Genomic DNA, 18,417 nt, shown 5'->3' with positions numbered 1-18,417 from the left:
CATGAGAGCTCACTACAGCAAGGAAGGGAAGTGCTTTGGATGCGGGGAAACTGGGCAACCTGCATCGTTTTGAGGTTTCAAACATACAACGAAACGCTCCCCAGGCATCGGCCTGCGTCGTTCCGAGGTTCAAACAATACCAAAACAATATTTCTCACTCCTCCACCCGGGAGTAAAATCACCAATCATTGAAACCACTATTTAAAACCAGAGTCAAACAATTCAAATCGGCACCAAACAGGTTCAAAACAGATACCATCCATTTCAAACAAATTTCAAACCGGATCACCAAACAAGTTCTCAAACAGAACTCAAACTTAGAAAAAACAATCTCAGGGTTAGATTCCTTCCATAAGATCGTAGCTGACCACAGTATCGTCCATTAGCTCTTAGACAGATAGTGTTCCTCTGGCAGCCATGGTAGTCCGAAGACATAGTAATCACATCGGACCTCTAAGGTCATCAACTCGTGAAGAGACATGTCACGTGACACATTCAAATATATGTATCTATGGACAAGCTATAGCACAACCAAGGTTCAGCCAGTCAAGTCAATCTAGAATAGGAAGTGATCTGGCACTTTTGTGAGTCTGTTTGCAGACTGTGCATGACCAAACACTTAGATTACATGCATATCCTCCGGTTGCACACAGCATGATCATCAGCATTCCCATCAGAATCCATAAGGGGAATTTTCCAGTGCATTTAAACCTATTTTCCCTATTTTTGACATTTTTCACTTATTTATTAAGTGACTTTTGTTGGGAACTAGGTAGGGCAATTTTGCTAAGATAATATATAAGCAACCCAGAGTTAGCACCTTCTGGCAGAGGAGGCAGCAGGAGCATTGCTCAACAGGCCCACTCTCAGCAAGAACAAGAACCCAGCAGCCTGGCGTTTTCCACAAGGCCACTTCAGCGTTTTCAGCCCTAATCCTTGGCGTTTTCAGCAAGGGTTTTCAGCCAGCAAAAGCTCAGCATTTCAGCGTTTTGAACCAGCCAATTAGCGTTTTTAAACCAACCTACTCAGCATTTTTTCCAGCCCTGCAATTGGCGTTTCTTGCACCAGCATTTCAGCCAGCAGCCTAGCATTTTCCACCAGCATTTCAACACCTGCATCATAGCGTTTTTGCAGCCCATGGACCAGCCTTTTTGACAAGGACTCAGCGTTTTAGGGCAGCAAATTCAGCAGATAGAAGAGCAACAGATCCAACGATTCCAAGGACAGCGTTTGTTGCAAACAAAGTCACGGTAGCAGATAGCGTCGTCGTCGTCGTCACCGTCGTCGTCGAAGCATTCAGTTTCCAGCCATAGTCTCGTCATCGTCGTCCACACCGTCGGCCTCGACATAGCCCCATTAGGTTTGCATTAGCATCTTGTATCAGATTGCGCAATCAATAGTAGACCACTCTCGCCATTGAGAGTGGGGCCCTTGGAGGAGGGGTTTACAACTCCCTGGTGTCGTATTCTCTTCTCTCTCTATCCCTCAATCTCAACACCTTCACGCACAGTGTCTATTCACTTTGTTTGTGATCACTTGCACTCTCTCATTAAAGCACGGAAGGCTCTCCCTTCCCTAAGAACAAGGAACCTTGAGCACAGTTCGGAGCACTCTCTTGAGCAAAGTTCAACATTCACTTCCGCTGCACCTATTGAAGAGATATCTACTGAGGGATGTCGAGAAATTTCAAGTTATAATCTGCTAGGGTTTCCATGACAAGCATTTCAAGATACCCCACTCTGCCAGAAGTTGCACTCCGAAGGAAGATATCAGAAACCATAGAACTTCGGGCAAAAATTTTCTTGAAAGCTTGCCAAGTCCTTGGAGTGTGCGGCTTGGTAGCTATAGACATCAACATTTGCATGGCACTGCCTCTGAGAAAAACAGCAACTCAAAACAAATCTTGGATCCTTCTCTTGCAAGTGATCTTTATCGCTTATGCCCGGTAAGACATGAGCGATGAAGACGATGCGCGATGTATGAAGGGTGGGAGTGGCTAATAAGTCCGGGGTCAGGACCCAAAGATACTTCATGTAAAATTACAGTAGCTCATTCCAGTAGCTCTGTCTGCTCTTTGGTAGGACCGGTATGCTTTCAAAAAAGAACACGCCTAATGCTCTGATATCACTGTCACATGACGGGCACCACGTGCCAATGGAAAAGAACAGACTGAACAGACTTTTAGCACTTCAATAACAATTGAATTGAGAGAGAGAGATGACACGCAACACGGAGTGGTGGAATTCCATCCCAGAGAGTATTGGCCCCAAACCTTGGCGCCCCTTTCAGTATTTCTTTATATTGCATCAACACAGTACAAGCCAGTACTCTAGACTCTGCACCTTCTCCAAGAAGCATGCTAGAGAACGAGCTCTTAGCACATATTTAAAGGACCTTTGCCTATGAAAAGCAATTTACACTCAAAAGCTTCTGGTCCAAAAGCAATGCCAAAAAGCTGCCAGCGTAAATCACGGAATTCCATATAACTGCCACATCAGCAATCAACGCAAATCGAGAAAAATCCGTACAGCCTGCCACATCATCATTTCCACACTGTGTGTGTGTGAGGGTCCAGCTTTATTCTAATCCTTTATGTCACTTAGGGCCCCATAGGATGGGGTCCCCATAAGTTAGTAGGACTTCTTCTTCTGTTACTTGTTTTTCTTAGGGTTTAGGCCCCTCGGCAGGCATCTGCAAGTTGGCTCCATTCTTCAGGGCTTTGACACGTAAGTAGTTTGTGACATCTCCCCTTCTTGAAAGAGAGTAATCTAGCTTGTCTTGATAGACAAAGGTGTTGTAATTTTCAGTAAAGATAGCAAAACATGGTTCCTTGGCAGGGTTTGTATCATGCAGTGCAGCTCTCTCTCTCTCTCTCTCTCTCTCTCTCTCTCTCTCTCTCTCTCTCTCTCTCTCTAAGCGTAACTCAGCAAGAAAAAGAGAACCTGCCAGCCTGCGAGACTACCGTAGACCTGCCTGCAGCCATTGATGAAAAGGAGGTCAAGTGGGGAGTCTTTGTACTGCTTCTTGTTAGCAAAAGGGTCGGTTCTTGCACTGCCTGTGGACGAGGAGGAAGAAGAAGATAAGGTTGATGGTGAAGAAGAGCAGCGGCCAAAGTCCCCATTGAAGGCAGACAAGTGCAGCGCCACTGCACCGCAGCTGACGAGCATCGCAACACCACTCGTCATTTGTGGAAAAAAAAACACAAGCAAATGAAAGTAAGATTATTTGATAAGGCGAGGGAATAAATCCGAGAAGACAAAAAGGCCAGCATGAAAAACCGCCCCATTTTTGCTAATGAAAAAGGAGAAGTTATTTTTTGGAAAATGCACGGTTTGGGATTGGTTTGATAATGTGATTATGACGTAAAGTGGTGGGTGATGCTCTTCAAAATGTTCATTATTTTGTCTTTTATTGAACTAATGGATCTTTCACCTGCCAGTTCTTTGCTGGGAAAATCTTACTGAAACATAATTGCACAAGTCTCGTGAGCCATCCCACTTCATGAACAGATTCTCTCTCTCTCTCTCTCTCTCTCCCCCCCCCCCCCCCTCTCTCTCTCTCTCTCTCACCCAAGCGTGGTAGACTGGTTATGCCATTTCCCTCTTGAATAACAGGTCTCGAGTTCAACTCCTCGTTGGCTAGATCTTTAAGGTCTCTTGGGATAGTTTCCTACGACGTTAAAACTCTCTTCTTCTTCTTCTTCTTCTTCTTGTGAAGAAGTTACTCAACAACTTCGTGCTTATGGGATTTCCCTTCCTCTCCAAGAGGAGAGAGAGAGCTTAGGAGGCCTCTTGATGAGACCCCCAAAAGAAGACTCTCTCCCATAAAAGAGGAGGAATCCAAAGAACAAGAAAGTAATGAATCCTTAAGTTCTTCTGAAGATGTGGTTCCACGAAGACGAGGGTCAACACACAGTCCTTCTCCTCGTCACTCCGAAAGGGAAGAGAAGAAACAAAGGAAGAAAAGGTAAAGAAAGAGGTCACCCTCTTCTCCTTCTTCTTCACCTTCCTCCTCTCCCGACGAAAGCTATGGCTATTCTCCTAGAGAATAACAAGAGGGGAGGACATCACAAATCATACCCTGCATAGCAAAGATCACAAAAGCTCAAGAAGTTTAAAGAGGGAGGAAAGAGTATCTCTTTTCTCACCTATGATGGCACCTTTGGTGCCACCGACAAAGTATTGGCTTTCATCTAGCAATTTGATGCGGCCTTTGGAGACGAGGGCTTCACGAAGTCCTCCAAGCTATGCCATGTAGCTATGCACTTCCAAAAATCGGCTCGTCAATGGTGGGCTAGCCTTTGTGGCAACGGTGAAGCCCAGGGGATTCACTCTATATACAAAAACGAGACGCGGCGGACAACTTTGATACAACCCCTATATACGACTCATATTAGGGAATATAACCCCCTTTCTACGCTATACAAAAATCAAGAAAGAAAACTATCATACCCCTATCTTACATATAAAATTTAGATCTCACATAATCTAACTAAGTAAAACTAGTCAAAGAGTGTGTAGCATAGTGACTGGCAATGTACTAAGGAACCACTTCTATTGATAACTAAATGTACCCTCGATGTTTCTTAATCTGACCCATCCAAAGCTGGTGTAAATCAACTCTTGACCTGCTCCAAATCAGCCCTTATCTACAATCGGCTTGATGCAAAATTTGATATGTGACCTGATAAAAATCTTTCCCAAAATTCATCCGAGTTCTAGTGCACACCGATGACCAATCATTACAAGTAATCAACCTGAGTCAGGTCCCCCTCCCCCTAAATATGATACCCCCCTCCCTTATTTTTAAGCTTGAGAGATAAATTATTGGGGGCCTGTCCCTAACTTACACGCTTATGTAACTTGTAAAAAAATACCCCTCCCCAACATTTACGTGGTGCGGTAAGTTTTCCATGGTGAATCCCCGGGGCAATGAAGCCCCAAAGACATGGAAAACTCTACGAGTTTCCATCATGAAGCAATTTCTTGCAAGCGATGCAAAGGACAAAGTACTTACCGAATGGTGCAGTTTGAAGCTTCTCTCACATGAGTCTATTCACAAATACGTAGACAAGTTTTGGGATTTACATCTCAAGGCTATTGTCTTTCAAAAGATATACTTTGCCGAGCAAAAGCAACAATTTTGTGCGGAATTACCTGAAGAAATGGCCGAGTATGTCAACTCCCAACGGCCTGGTTCTATCACCGAAGTAATCCACCACACCATGGTTGCTTTCCACATCAATTTCCAACAAGGGGCTAGACGGAATGTCAAGCCCATGGAAAACAAAGACAAAAATGATGCAAAGGGAAAAACCAATGCCCAAAATTCTTCCCAAGGCACTTCCTACAACAACAATAGGTCCAAGGAGAAAGGAGTTTACAAAGGTAAAAACAAACTCTCTCATGAAGAGCTTGAAGCTTTTCGAAAGGACCATAAGTGTTTTAAGTGTGGGGAGCAAGGACATGGCTATCGCTCTTGCCCCAAGAAAAATGCTCGCAATGAGACTTCTAGGGCTTCTACTATCGAAGCTCCAAAAGAGGATGCTCATTGCAAAGGATCATCTCTCTCCTATGCTTGGGGAAAGGTAAGGGAGCATGATGCCTTCATCTTGTTTGACCCTGGCTCTACTCACAACTTCATATCAATGGAGTTGGACACCAAGTTGTGCATTCAAGCTTTCAAGATGAGAGATATTGTAACAACTGACACAGTTTTCAAGGGACATCAAGCCTCCGTTACTCCCTTGATTGGGACGTTGAGGCTTCATGTCCAAAGCTATGTCAACGAACAAGACTTTTTCATCTCTCCTCTCCAACATGAGGATGTTATCCTAGGGGTGCCATGGTTTGATCGCATGGCTGCCAACATGAAGTTCCTTGAAAGGAGAATCTACTTCACCTATAGGGGAAAGAACATGTATATAGATGCTAATGAGACTGGTCATACTATACCACTTGTAAATTCACCAGCTTTTGATAAGTCAATGAAAAGCTCGATTTCTGTGTACATGATTTTTGTCAAAGAATCCACTAATGACGCTAATGGTTTATCAAATGAAAATGATAGGAATCAAGAAGAGTTAGAGTTGTCTACTTTTCTAAATGGATTCCAAGATGTTTCCATCGATGATATCCCTATGGAATTACCTCCAAAAAGAAGGGATGATGACCATCGAATTGAGCTCCTACCAGGAAGCTCACCGCCTAATAAACCTCCTTATTGAGTTTCACAAGCTCAACAAGAGGAGATCATGAGGCAAGTGCATGAATTGGCAAAAAAAGGGATAGTGAGGCCTAGCTCCTCTCCATTCTGTTCACCAATACTTTTAGTGCAAAAGAAAGATGGCACATATCACATGTGTGTCGACTATAGAGCACTAAATAGGATCACTAAAAAAAAAAAAAGATTTCCCGTGCCGCGGGTAGAAGATCTATTTGATAAGTTACAAGTTTTGGCCTGAAAAATGCTCCAGCCGCATTCAAACTCACGATGGACAAAAATCTTCAAGCCACTCAAATTCTCTTGAGGAGTACAAGTGACACCTCTAGGTAATCTTTCAAGTTGTGAGAGAGAATAAGCTTTACATTTATTAAAAGAAAAGTGAATTTTTCCTACAAGAGATTCAATATTTAGGTCACATTATCTCTCAAGATGGTGTATGTATGAATCCATCAAAGTTGGAGGTATTAAAAGCATGGCCTAATCCAAGAAATCTACATGAGCTAAGAAGCTTTATTGGTATGTGTGCATATTATAGACGCTTCATAGCAAAATTCTCTCAAATAGCAGGACCATTGTATGACTTAACAAAGAAGAACGTTAAGTACTCATGGACTGCTAAAGAACAAAATGCTTTTGACAAGCTCAAAGAGAATCTTACCTCCCAACTAGTCCTCATGCTTCCGAAACTCTCAAAGCCATTTGAGATCCAATGTGATGCTTGTGGTGATTGCCTTGGAGCAGTCTTGCTTCAAGAAGGGCATGCCATAGCATATGAGAGCCGAAGGCTCAATGCTGATGAACGGGTCTTGGGCATATACGAAAAAGAGCTTTTAGTTGTTCTACATGCCCTAGACACATGGAAGCACTATCTCTTGGGGGCTCCATTCATCCTACGAATGGATCACAAAGCCTCAAAAAATTCATGATGAACCAAGCTCTCCGACAAACAAATGAGGTGGACAAATTTTCTTTCGCAATTTCATATTGCTCACATTGCTGGCAAGCACAATCAAGTGGTCGATGCACTTTCATAACAGAGCCTTAGCCTTTAAGGAAAATGATTGGGTCTTGCTAAAGTTTCTCAAGGTTCGTCTAAGGCATACTACGGGTAAGAATCCTACGGGCCACCAAGAGTATTATGCTAAACTAGCAAAAAGATATTATGGTCCTTTTTAAATTCTTAAGCCAATCAATGAGACGGCTTATTAGTTAAATTTACCCAACCATTGGCTCATTCACAATGTTGAATTGCCCTACTCAAGCCTTACAAAGAAAAGACGCCAAAAGAACCAAAAATGGAGGACCCACTAGAGATCGAAGATCAAGAAGAGGTGTTGCAACCCGAATCGATTCTTCGATATGAAGACAAGGTACTAAAAAACGGTAAGATTATCCAATGATATCTTGTTAAGTTTAAGAATTATCCTTTTAAAGATGCTAGATGGATGCAAGGAACCTAGCTTAAGGATACTATGAACCTTCTCAATGCTTACTATGCTACACTAGAGTAAGCAAATGAAAATGCATTTTAAATGAACAATGTTTTTGTCTTATAAGACTCTTTCTCTTTCTTTCATTGTGTACAAAATTTAAGAAGTATGCATGCTTAGGATCATGTTTGTGCTGACGATAGCTCCCAAACACGAAGTAGAACTTGTCACGCTACTTTGGAAGTATGATATGGACTAAAGAGCAGACATGCTTGCACCAGCTAAGCCTCCCGAGCACCAAATGGATTAGTCATTCATTCTGGAATGATGTTATAGGGTAAAAAGGGATCCTCTTTTAGCTAAGAAACATGGACTAATGACTAGGCTTTATCTTCTCTACCTCATAGTCGAGGACAATTATGATTTCAAAAGAGAGGTAATGTCATGAAATATAATATCTAACTTTACTAAATGATTTTCTCATATTAAATTGATCATTTAATATGGGAAGATAAAAGGAGAACAAGAGTTAGGATATAGATATGTGCTTCTAAACTTATCTCAATAGGGGACCAAAAGGAGAAATAGTTGCATCTCAATAGGGGTCCAAAAGGAGACGGTCTACCAAAGAGCAATGCACAATAAGTTCTTCTAGATTTACCTTAGCAAGGGATCAAGAGAAAAGATGGTTACATCTCAATAGGGTCCAAAAGGAGGTAGTCTATCAAAGAGCAACGTGCATCTAATGAAGCTTAAAAGACCTTAGGGTCAGCTTCATTAAAGACCTCCAAAAGTTAGTGTTAAAAAGTCCTTTGACTTTATGCAAGATAGGGCTAACGTTGAGGTGGGAATCCTACCCAAGCATGAGATGCTAAGATGCTTAAAATATTTGTGGGAACTTTGCCCAAAGCTTGAGGTAATTTTTATGCTTAAATGATAAAGGTTCTTGAAGTGTTCAATTCAAAGATAAACTCTCAAGAGGCATAAAACGTTTCTATGCTTGATTGACTAAGTGCTTGAAGTATTCAATTCAAACCAAATGACTTAGTAAGCATAAAAAACACATGTTCAAATGATCCTCCACATGTGGCCCTCATGATGTACTTGAATCCTATTGTATAGGTTTTAAAGGAGTCCAATGAGAATTTTGATACATAAAAATAAATAATAAAGTTCTTTCTCTCAAAGAGAAAAAAGAGGATATATGTCCAAATGAAATAATTAAATAATACGAGAGAGAGAGAGAGAGAGGGGTGTGGACCAAGCATGAGAGGGGGGTATACTCTCCCACACACACACACACACACACACACACACACACACACATTTTCTCATTGTGTGGAGTGCAAAGTGCAAGAGCTCCATCGCCTTCTCTAAGCTTGTTGAGAAGTGGAGAGTCTACACCAACACTCTTGGCTATGGAATGTAAATCCAACCAAGAGCCATGCTTCAATGCTTAAGCTTGCCAACTTCTTCATCTTCATTACTATGGTATTATGCTATGCTAAGCAAAAAAAGTGATGATAAGTGAGGAACTATTTCTTTCTCCTATGAATGATTCTTCTTCCTCTTCCCTACCCTCATTCCCCGCTAGCTCTCTCCACCTTCGAAGGTGTTTGAGGCCTTGGGCCTGAGGCTTGGGATAGTTAATTCTTTTTGCAAATTTTACGTTATGCTCGTGATGCATACAACTTTCCATCTTCATAGCATCACCAAGGTCACAAGGAACACAAAGATTGTATTGTAACAAGTCTCTCTTAATGGGAGAATCTATAATACAACGCTTTTGGAAGGGGGACCGGCTCCAAGTAAATTTGGTCCTCAACTATTGTCATGTTCTCTAATACTCTCTCTCTCTTGCAAAATTATTGTTCATGCCAAGTTAATTAAGTACTATGTTCATGTTGCTACCATCAATTAAGTTCACCCTCTATGTTCTCAAAGTAATCTCATAAAAATGCTCACTCTAATTCTCTTAATTCCGCTATTCTCAAAGTTCATAGGCCATTTCCATTACATTTACATAAGCGAAGGCAAGATATCATAGATGCTAACATTGGTAGACCTTGGCCTTTGTTGTGTCTAGTGATGTGTTCAGTGTGCCAAGCAATGCAAGATAACTCTTTGCTGCTTTGATTAGGCATGCAGCTTGCTGATCACCAAGATTGATGAGGGTTGAGTTAGAGACTGCATCACTTGTTGGTTTAGCAAGAAGGGCTTTCCCGTTAGTGATTTCACTGCAGGGGCTAATAAGGTGAAATTCTTATAAGGATTGTACTTTCGTAGGCATCTCACCAATTATGTCTACATCTTCGGCTCAAGGCCTGTATCAAAAAGTGAACGTGCATGAGTTTCACAAGGGCGGGGGTATTGATGATGGTACATCTGCTATATACACACACCACACACATAAGGTGTGGGAGGAGATAGGGAACTACTCACTCATTTTCAAAGTGCGTGTAGTAAATGTTTTACCCAACATATTGTTCATTGTTCAAAATGACAATGCACAGGATTAAGTAGTACTTGGATGGTATTATAATCAACACTAGAGTTTGGAAGGAGCTAAAAGCATGCCATCCTCAGCTAGCAGCATGCAAATCTTTGTGTAATGCCATCATGCGTTCTTTGTTGTCGCACGCAACAGATTCTGCTCAAGAATGTGTGGGGTTTAATAAAATAAAAGCTAGGATGAGGACGTGTTTGATGTTGTGAAAACCCTTGTTACTTTGCTTACAACATTGGTGTAGTCTTTGGGAGGTATGGTGATTAATGTCTTTAATAATAAAAATTGTGCTTTTCTTGATCTCGGATTCTCCACATACCGCCTGGTTGTAATGGTTGGAATTAGCGAGCCTTGCTAGGCAGGGATGGATGCCAACTTATAAGCTATGCAAATGTGTATTGTGAACCTTGAGCCTTCTTGGCCAATGATGAAGCAATAGCTCGCATGAAGGAGGCAAAACCACTTCTTGTAGTGAGGAAGGGCCAGCTCTCTCCACACAATTGTACTTGTTGCTCACATCTTTGATCTAGTAGCCCTCAGTAGTGACCTTCCTCATGTCACTGAACCCGATAGTTTTGAGGGAAAATTACAAAAATACCCCTACCCCTCAAATTTGAAAATTTTCCAATTATTCTTTATATTTGGCCAAAAATTCCAAAAATGCCCTTCAATTTTGCCAAAATTCCCAAAATACCCCTAATTTATCTTACAAACATATTTAAAAACAACTTTTTTTCCAACTCTTCATAGGAAGATTGGTTCTCCTGACTAGAAGATGATAAATCTAGGATTTTAGATGGTGTTGAGGGCTCTTCAAATGAAATCGTTCATCATTTTTGAACAAAAGTGCCTCTATTTGTGAGCTCATTGGTGAGTAATTTTGCCTCAAACATTAAAAGATAGATCTCCATTGTCATAACATTAAACTATGCAAAAATCGGGGCAAATCCATCCCAAATAATGCAAGGATATCTTCGAAATTTGAGGGGTATTTTGGGAATTTCCATAGGTTTTATGGGTATTTTGGTAATTTTCCCTAGTTTTAAATAGATCAAATTGCTCTCAAATTGATTTTCTCTTTGATGAAATATCCTTGCCACTTGTCAGGTAGTATTTGCCAATAGCTATAGGTATCTCCATCGTTCTTGAAGTTTGGCTGATTTGCCCAAAGCCTACTCCTTGATCAGGCCACCCCATGAAAGAAACAAATAAAATTGGTCAGGGCTAATCGAAAGGGGAAGAGCACATCATATGAAAACAATACATCCATTTCTCTTGAAAGCATTTTAAGTTCTCATTTTTTATCTATGCCTTGGTCTATGGCTATAGTTAGAGCATCTACAAAATTACACTTAACTGATTGAAGTTTTGTGTTTCTATTCCAGAGTCGTCGTTTCTGTTACCATATACATGTGGTAGTGATGTGTGTGAACACGCTAGGACCGCCGGGGCTTTTTTTCCCTCTTTAGGAGGTTTTTCCCCCGGAGCATTGTATATACGCCCATCACTCTAGGGCTATCTATCTTTCCATTGCATACTAAGTAACACACTCTCTGTTGTGTGCCTTGAGCTTCCTTCGTCTTCTCCAAGCTGTGTGCGTTTCCCTGCAACCCTAATTCCAACAATTGGTATCAGAGCAGGTTGCCTTCTCCCGGGCTCAGTCGCCAGCTGCTCCAACACACGCCTGCTCACTTTCTTCGATTACAGTGAGGTTTGGCGAGCGTTCGTAGGTCGACAAATATTTCGGGTGAGCTCATAGAGCTCAGTCTGCTCATATTTTTGATTTGGACTCATTTTGGCCTTCGTTTCCACTACAAGCAGTGCTGCACAAGCTATTTCGTCATTTTGTGTAGAATTTCTGTCAGTGTCGTTTTCTGCATAACAAGTGCCTTATAGTCTTCTACAGTTTGTGCTATATAGCACGTGTTGTTCCCGCTCCGTTTCTCCTATTTTTGGGCAGTTTTCACATCAGGTGCAGCATTTACCATGGCTGACAACAACACAGATGTGTTCAAGATGTTTGCTGCTGAGGACAGGTTGGATGGGGACAATTACCCTATGTGGGCTTATATGATGCAACACGTTCTTGTGTCAAAGGGCGTCTAGAATATTGTGCAGGGCATTGATGTACGTCTTGGTTCTGAGGATGTAGGCGATGTTGAGGATGTTGCAGGTCTTGTTGCAAGGATTGCTGTTGTTAGAGTTGTTTTGCCTACGGCAGAACAAGCTCGTTAGGATGTTAAGGATGCGCAGGCTCATGCATTGATTGCATTGTCTGTGAAACGCACCATTGTTCCTCACATCCGTTCAGCAAAATCTGCAAAACAGGCTTGGGATATTTTGGCTGGTCTTTATGCAAGCCGCAATGAGGCTAAAATTGCTTTGCTGCATAAAGAGCTGGAGTCGAAGATTATGCATGAGGAAGATGATATGGACACTTTCCTTGCTAGTGTCAAGGATATCAATGAGCAACTTATTTCTGCAGGAGAAGTCATTTCAGACAGTTCCCTTGTGCAGACTGTTCTTGATGCCTTACCAGATTCCTACCAGACTTTTGCTAGTACTTGGAGACTGATGACCCAAGGAAATCCTGAAGTTGTCAAGTTTGATGCATTATGCACATTGTTGTTGCAAGAGTCACTTTCTAGAAAAAACAGGACTAGACAGCATGCAATTGAACAAGCTTTTATTGCTTCTCAAAGAAAGGGTGGTAATAGCAATGCAACCACTTCTTATGGTTCTGCTGTGAGTGGCAAAAATTATGTTCCTAATGCTTCTGTTGGTAGCACTCACTTCTTATGGTTCTGCTGCGAGTGGCAAAAATTCTGTTCCTAATGCTTCTGCTGGCAGCACTTCATCTGGAAATTCTGGTGATAAGGGCAAAAAGAAGATGCGTTGCCATTATTGTAAAGCTAATGATCACTTGATCAAGTCGTGTCCTAAGTTGAAGGCCAAAGAGGCTAAGAAGAAAGAGTGTGGTTCCACTGCAAATGCTGGTTCCACTACAAATGCAGCCATTGTTGAGTCTTCTGTGAAAGGAGACTGTAATGCTGATGTTGATGCAGAATGGGCTTTAGTGCATAGTGCACTTATAATCCTGCTGTCCATGATGCATGCTTGTCAGTTGCTGCAGATTCACATGTGTGGTTCTTCGATAGTGGTGCTACAAAGCACATTACCTCACATCGTGAATTGTTTACCTCTCTCGAGTCTGTCCCTCATGGGAATTCAGACACTTGTGCCAACAATGCCTCTTATCTGGTTCGAGGAGTTGGAAAGATTGTGCTTAATGCTGCAAATGGAAGTTCCTTCACACTTGTTGATGCACTTTATGTACCTGGGATCAAGAAGAATCTCTTGTCTGTATTCGTACTTGCTAGACTTGGACTTGTAGTCGAATTTGTGGATGGCAGATGTATAGTTCATGATCTCAGTTTTGGTGATGAAATTGTTGCATCTGGCCTCTTGTGCCGTGGGCTATATAAGCTCACTTTGTATGACAAGTGTGGACAAAATTTTGCAAATGCTGTTGCAGATTCGAGGGCTATTTCAGATGCAAAACTTTGGCACCCACGTTTTGGTCATCTGAATTTTGCCAATTTGCTTGGTTTGCAGAAATCTGATATAGTTGCTTCTTTGCCGCCTCTTGAAGCACCTGTCAAACATGTTTGTGAAGGCTGTATTTTGGGTAAGATGCAGCGTTCTAAGTTTCCAAAGGATGGTTCAGTTCGGGCCACATGCAGGTTGCAGCTTGTGCATAGTGATGTTTGTGGGCCCATGCAAACTCTGTCCTTGGGAAATTACCCTTACTTCGTGACTTTCATTGATGATTACTCCAGGCATGCATGGGTATTCCATTTAAAGCGAAGTCCGAAGTATCTACTGCATTAAGTAACTAATCTACTTGCAATAAAACATTAGCCTTCTTGCAATAAGCATAACATGCACTTTGTGGAAAGCATTAACTATCCCAAGCCTCAGTCCCAAGACCTCAAACACCTTCAAATGTGGAGAGAGCTAGCAGGGAATGAGGGTAGGGAAGAGGAAGAAGAAGTATTCCATAGGAGAAAGAAATAATTCCTCACTTATCATCACTCTTCTTGCTTAGCATACATAATAGCATAGTAATGAAGATGGAGAAGATGGAAAGCTTAAGCATTGAAGCATAGCTCTTGGTTGGATTTGCATTCCATAGCCAAGAGTGTTGGTGTAGGCTCTCAACTTCTCAAGGAGCTTGGAGAAGGAGATGGAGCTCTTGCACCTTGCATAGCACACAATGAGAGTGTTTGTGAGTGTGTGTGGGTGAGTATACCCCCTAAGAAACCCCCTAGCTTGCTTGGTTCGACCCTCCCTTGTAGCTCATGCTTGAAGCTCATTGGACCCCTCTAGGCCTAGCCAATCATAAGCAGGAGGCATTACAAGCAGCAAGGGTAGCCTTGAGACTAGCCTTGAGACAAGTGTCCCCCTTTCCCCTTTGAGAGAGAGGACTTGATAAATGAAAAATCAATTAATTAAATCCCCTAAATTATCATTGGACCCCTTGGGTGGCCAACCAATAGGCTTTAGGCACACCATGAGGGCAACATGAGGAGGAACTTGACAAGTGTCCCTTTTGCTTTCTTTGTACCATGCATGCCTTGTGTGAGTGTGTGGGTGTTCTCTCTCATCCCCCCTCATGTAGGGCTCGCCCCCTCCTTGTAGGGATTGAATCTTTGACTTTTTGACACCTCAACCCCTCATGCATAGGCCCAGTTCCCACCACAAGCTTGGCCCTTAAGCAGTTTAAGCTTGGGCTGGGTTCTCACCTTGGTTCTCACCTCAAGTGCAACCCTAACATCTCAAGCATGTCAAGCACCTCAAGCATCTCAATCATTAAGCACCTCAAGAACCTCAATCATCAAGCACCTTAAGCACCTTAGTCATCAAGCATGACAAGCAGGACAAGCACCTGGAGCTGGGTCGGGTTCCCACGCCTCAAGCTCATCAACCCTAGCTTACCTAAGGTCAAAGGACTTTTACACATATTATTGGAGGTCTTCAATGAAGCTAACCCTAAGGTCTTATGCTCCATTGGTTAGCCTTGTTCTTTGATAGACCATCTCTCATTTGGGCCCCTTTACCAATGGCCCCGTGTTGAGATAGATCTAAAAGCACATGTCTATATCTTAACCCTTGTTCCCGTTTATTCTCCCACATTAAGTGGTCAGTTTAATATGAGAAAATCATTTGGGTTGGTTAGATATTAGTTTTTATGACAGTTAGAGTCTTTGCCTGTGGAGCTTATAAGCCCTTTTACACCAAGGAGACAGCCCAGAGTGGCTTTACATCTTTGAGTTTCAAAATTTCTCATAGTGAAAGGACAATTTAGTAAGTAAGACTCAATAATGGTTAAGCAATTATTTTGCAGTATGTGTTGAAGACCAATCTTTAGAGCTTCCTTGTCCCTGTCATTAAGTAGGGTGAGAAAGGAGCCAGTAAAGAAAAGTTCCCAAGGGGCCCAAGGTTTGTGATTAGCATCAGCCAAGTAGACTTCCAACAGTCTAGAGGGGATATAGGGGTCAGTGTAAGTCTCAAAAGGTTTTTTAGCAATTCCCAAAGAAGGACTAGTGACAGAGAAATTCTGAGTAGTGATAGCAACTTCATCTTCATCAAGACCATCTAGTATCAACAAGTTAGTGGTGGTGGTTGGGGGTGATAGGGATAAGGAAGGAGCACCTTGCAGCATGTGTTTCTTTCTTTTCCTAATCAGGGGGTCATTGTGAAGTCTCTTACCATGCAAATCCATAAACTTTATGATGATGTGGGGGGAATTATCAAGCCATTCCTTGCGCTCTCTACCATCATCATCCTGAATATTATGTGGATTCGTAGTAATGTTCATGACTTGGGTGACTGCAATAGCCGAGTTCTCTCGTGCTAGAGTATAGATGTTGAACCATGCCGGTATGTCAAGTTGGGCAAGGACCAGAAGCTCATTAGAATCATCAAGAGATAGTGCTCCCTTATCAACATCCTATAGAGTAGTATGAAATGATGTATCCTTTATACAAAGAAATAGTCCCTGCACAATGGAAGGTGGAGCAAGCAGCCCACCATCATATCCCAAGGCTAAAAGGGAAGCATCCCATCCTTCAAAATTATTTCCCAATAGTCAAAAGGTTGAATCTAGAGAGATTATCATTAATTAAAGATGGTAGGTGAAAAAAGATCATTACCACCACTAGTGTGTGTGTAGGTCACCAAATAAAAGCTCTCTAGAAAGCAAATAAACAAGGGAAGATGCCAGAAATAATAAAGCATAATCAACAAATGTTGAATTATGGTTGGGTAAGTGGTACAAAAGATGAGAATTTTGTAGACGACCAAACTTAGAAGGAGATGATGCTAAATGAATAGAATAAGGATCCCTTCTATTATACCTGCCACCACCACAACTAGCAAAAAGAGTGTTAGACAGTGGAAGACAGGTGTCCGAAAAGAGATCCACATGGTATGTCAATTCTAAGCATAGAGCATATGGTAATCCTTCAAGGGGGTGTGTATGCACAGTAAAACATTTGAGTAGTACCGTCCATAGTCGACTTGGCGTAAATGTAAGAATAAGGCCCAAGCAGCTGCTCCAAGAATTATAGAGTATGAATGTCATGCACAACTACTCTAAGGTAGTATGCCTCATGTTGCACCAAGTCAAAGAAGAACACTTCTTTTAAGGCCATGGATCCTCATGCCCAGGGTGTAATTGAGGTGGATCCCGATTGCAGTAAAAAACCGTTGAGTAGTGGGAGGCATATGAGCCCACAGGGGTGGGGTGTTGCCACATGCATGAGGTAGTGGGGTTTTAAGTTAATGACGTGTCTTTACACGCGGCCAGATGCGTAAATCATCTAAATGTTGAGTAGAGTTTCAAAAAAAGGATAGGGTGGGATTTCATTGCTTAAGTAAGCTAAGGGTGCATTTAGATATAAGGATGGTGTTTTAGAACCCTCCATCCACTCCCACAATAGGGCACAGAGAGAGAGAGAGAGAGAGAGAGAGAGAGAGAGAGAGAGAGAGAGAGAGAGAGAGAGAGAGCAGTTTGCAATGATAGCCATACTATGGAACTATGAAACACAAGAAGACCATGAAGAAGATGCTCGACCAATGTTAAGCGTCAAATCTAAAGGCAAAGCAAGTAGCCTTGTAAGAAATCTTGGTTCCATCCGCTTTTTGGCGGCACCTATTTCACTGCCAGCCCCTAGAGGCGACAGTGATGGGAATGTGCAAATACTGCCCTAACGTTGGCCAAATCTCTCCACTGATGGATGCTATTTTGTTGCTCGCATTTATACTCATGTTGGTTGTGGGCACCTTTCCTCTCTTTTTTGGCATGTTATATAATCAACCAAGTTCCATCCGATGTGTGATATTTAGTTTAAGCACTCTTGAGAGAGCACATGTAAGGCACACATAGTGATCAAGCATATTTGATTACCATCTCCTTGAACCCCCAAATTGTTGTTTGACCTGCATGTATTACTTTTTTGCTCTTGAGACATTTCACCTCTCATGACTTCTCCCTTTTTTTCATCTCCTTTTTTGCTAGGACAACATCCCTCTTTCTATGCCCCTGGTGGATGAGCCTGCTATATCTTAGTGAGTGCTTGCACCTCAAAAAGCTGGTAGTAAATCTGTAAAACATCCTCTTTAATGAAGCTAAGGACTTGTCACTACCAAAAACTTTTATGATTTTAAGAAATATATTGTGCTTAGTTTATTCGATTATTCTCTTAAGAATTGAACTTGGGTCTTCATGCATACACTCACATGCACTTGTTGGCACTATTGTGCTTTGAAAGTAAGCGAACGTAGAACTTTGATTTGTTATCTTTGTAATCCAGATGGAAAAGTTTAAATAGGTCATCTATCAAAGAAGAAGCTATTCTGATTGTGTAGAAAAACATGTTTTTTCTAAACCCTGCGGCCATGTTTGTGTTAGGAAATAAGACGTAGCTAAATAGATAATTGAGTAGATTACTTAATGGAGAGAGACAGATTTATATACACCAGATTATAGAGTAGAGAGAGAGAGAGAGTACACACGATATATGTGGTTCACCCAATGTGGGCTACGTCCACGGGAAAGCAGCCACTCAATTGCTTTAGTACTTCAAAACAAGAAGTAGTTTACAAAGGGATTATACCCTTAATGGAGCTCCCGCCTTGCTTCACTCTCACCACCTCACACTCACCTTGTTGCATCAACTTCACACTATGAAA

The 18,417-nt window shown here is 41.9% G+C and overlaps 1 protein-coding gene across 2 annotated transcripts in view; it reads right to left on the bottom strand.

Moving 5' to 3' along the window:
- Positions 1-3,204, bottom strand: part of LOC147453809 (beta-carotene isomerase D27, chloroplastic-like) — a 53,284-nt gene extending 50,080 nt beyond the window's left edge. Inside the window, exon 1 of one of the 2 annotated variants that reach the window (XM_086517199.1) lies at positions 2,943-3,204. In XM_086517199.1, the coding sequence (XP_086373325.1) occupies positions 2,943-3,185 (243 nt within the window). In that variant the 5' untranslated portion in view covers positions 3,186-3,204. The remainder of the gene's footprint in view (positions 1-2,942) is intronic. The other variant, XM_086517201.1, reaches the window with a different exon arrangement.
- Between the last annotated feature and the right edge of the window lie 15,213 nt (positions 3,205-18,417).

This window comes from Adiantum capillus-veneris, chromosome 7, assembly GCF_014529385.1.
Source record: "Adiantum capillus-veneris isolate H3 chromosome 7, ASM1452938v2, whole genome shotgun sequence".
NCBI lineage: Eukaryota > Viridiplantae > Streptophyta > Polypodiopsida > Polypodiales > Pteridaceae > Adiantum > Adiantum capillus-veneris.
The sequence above is the reverse complement of the archived record's forward strand: the minus strand, read 5'-3'. Positions and strand labels throughout refer to the sequence as shown.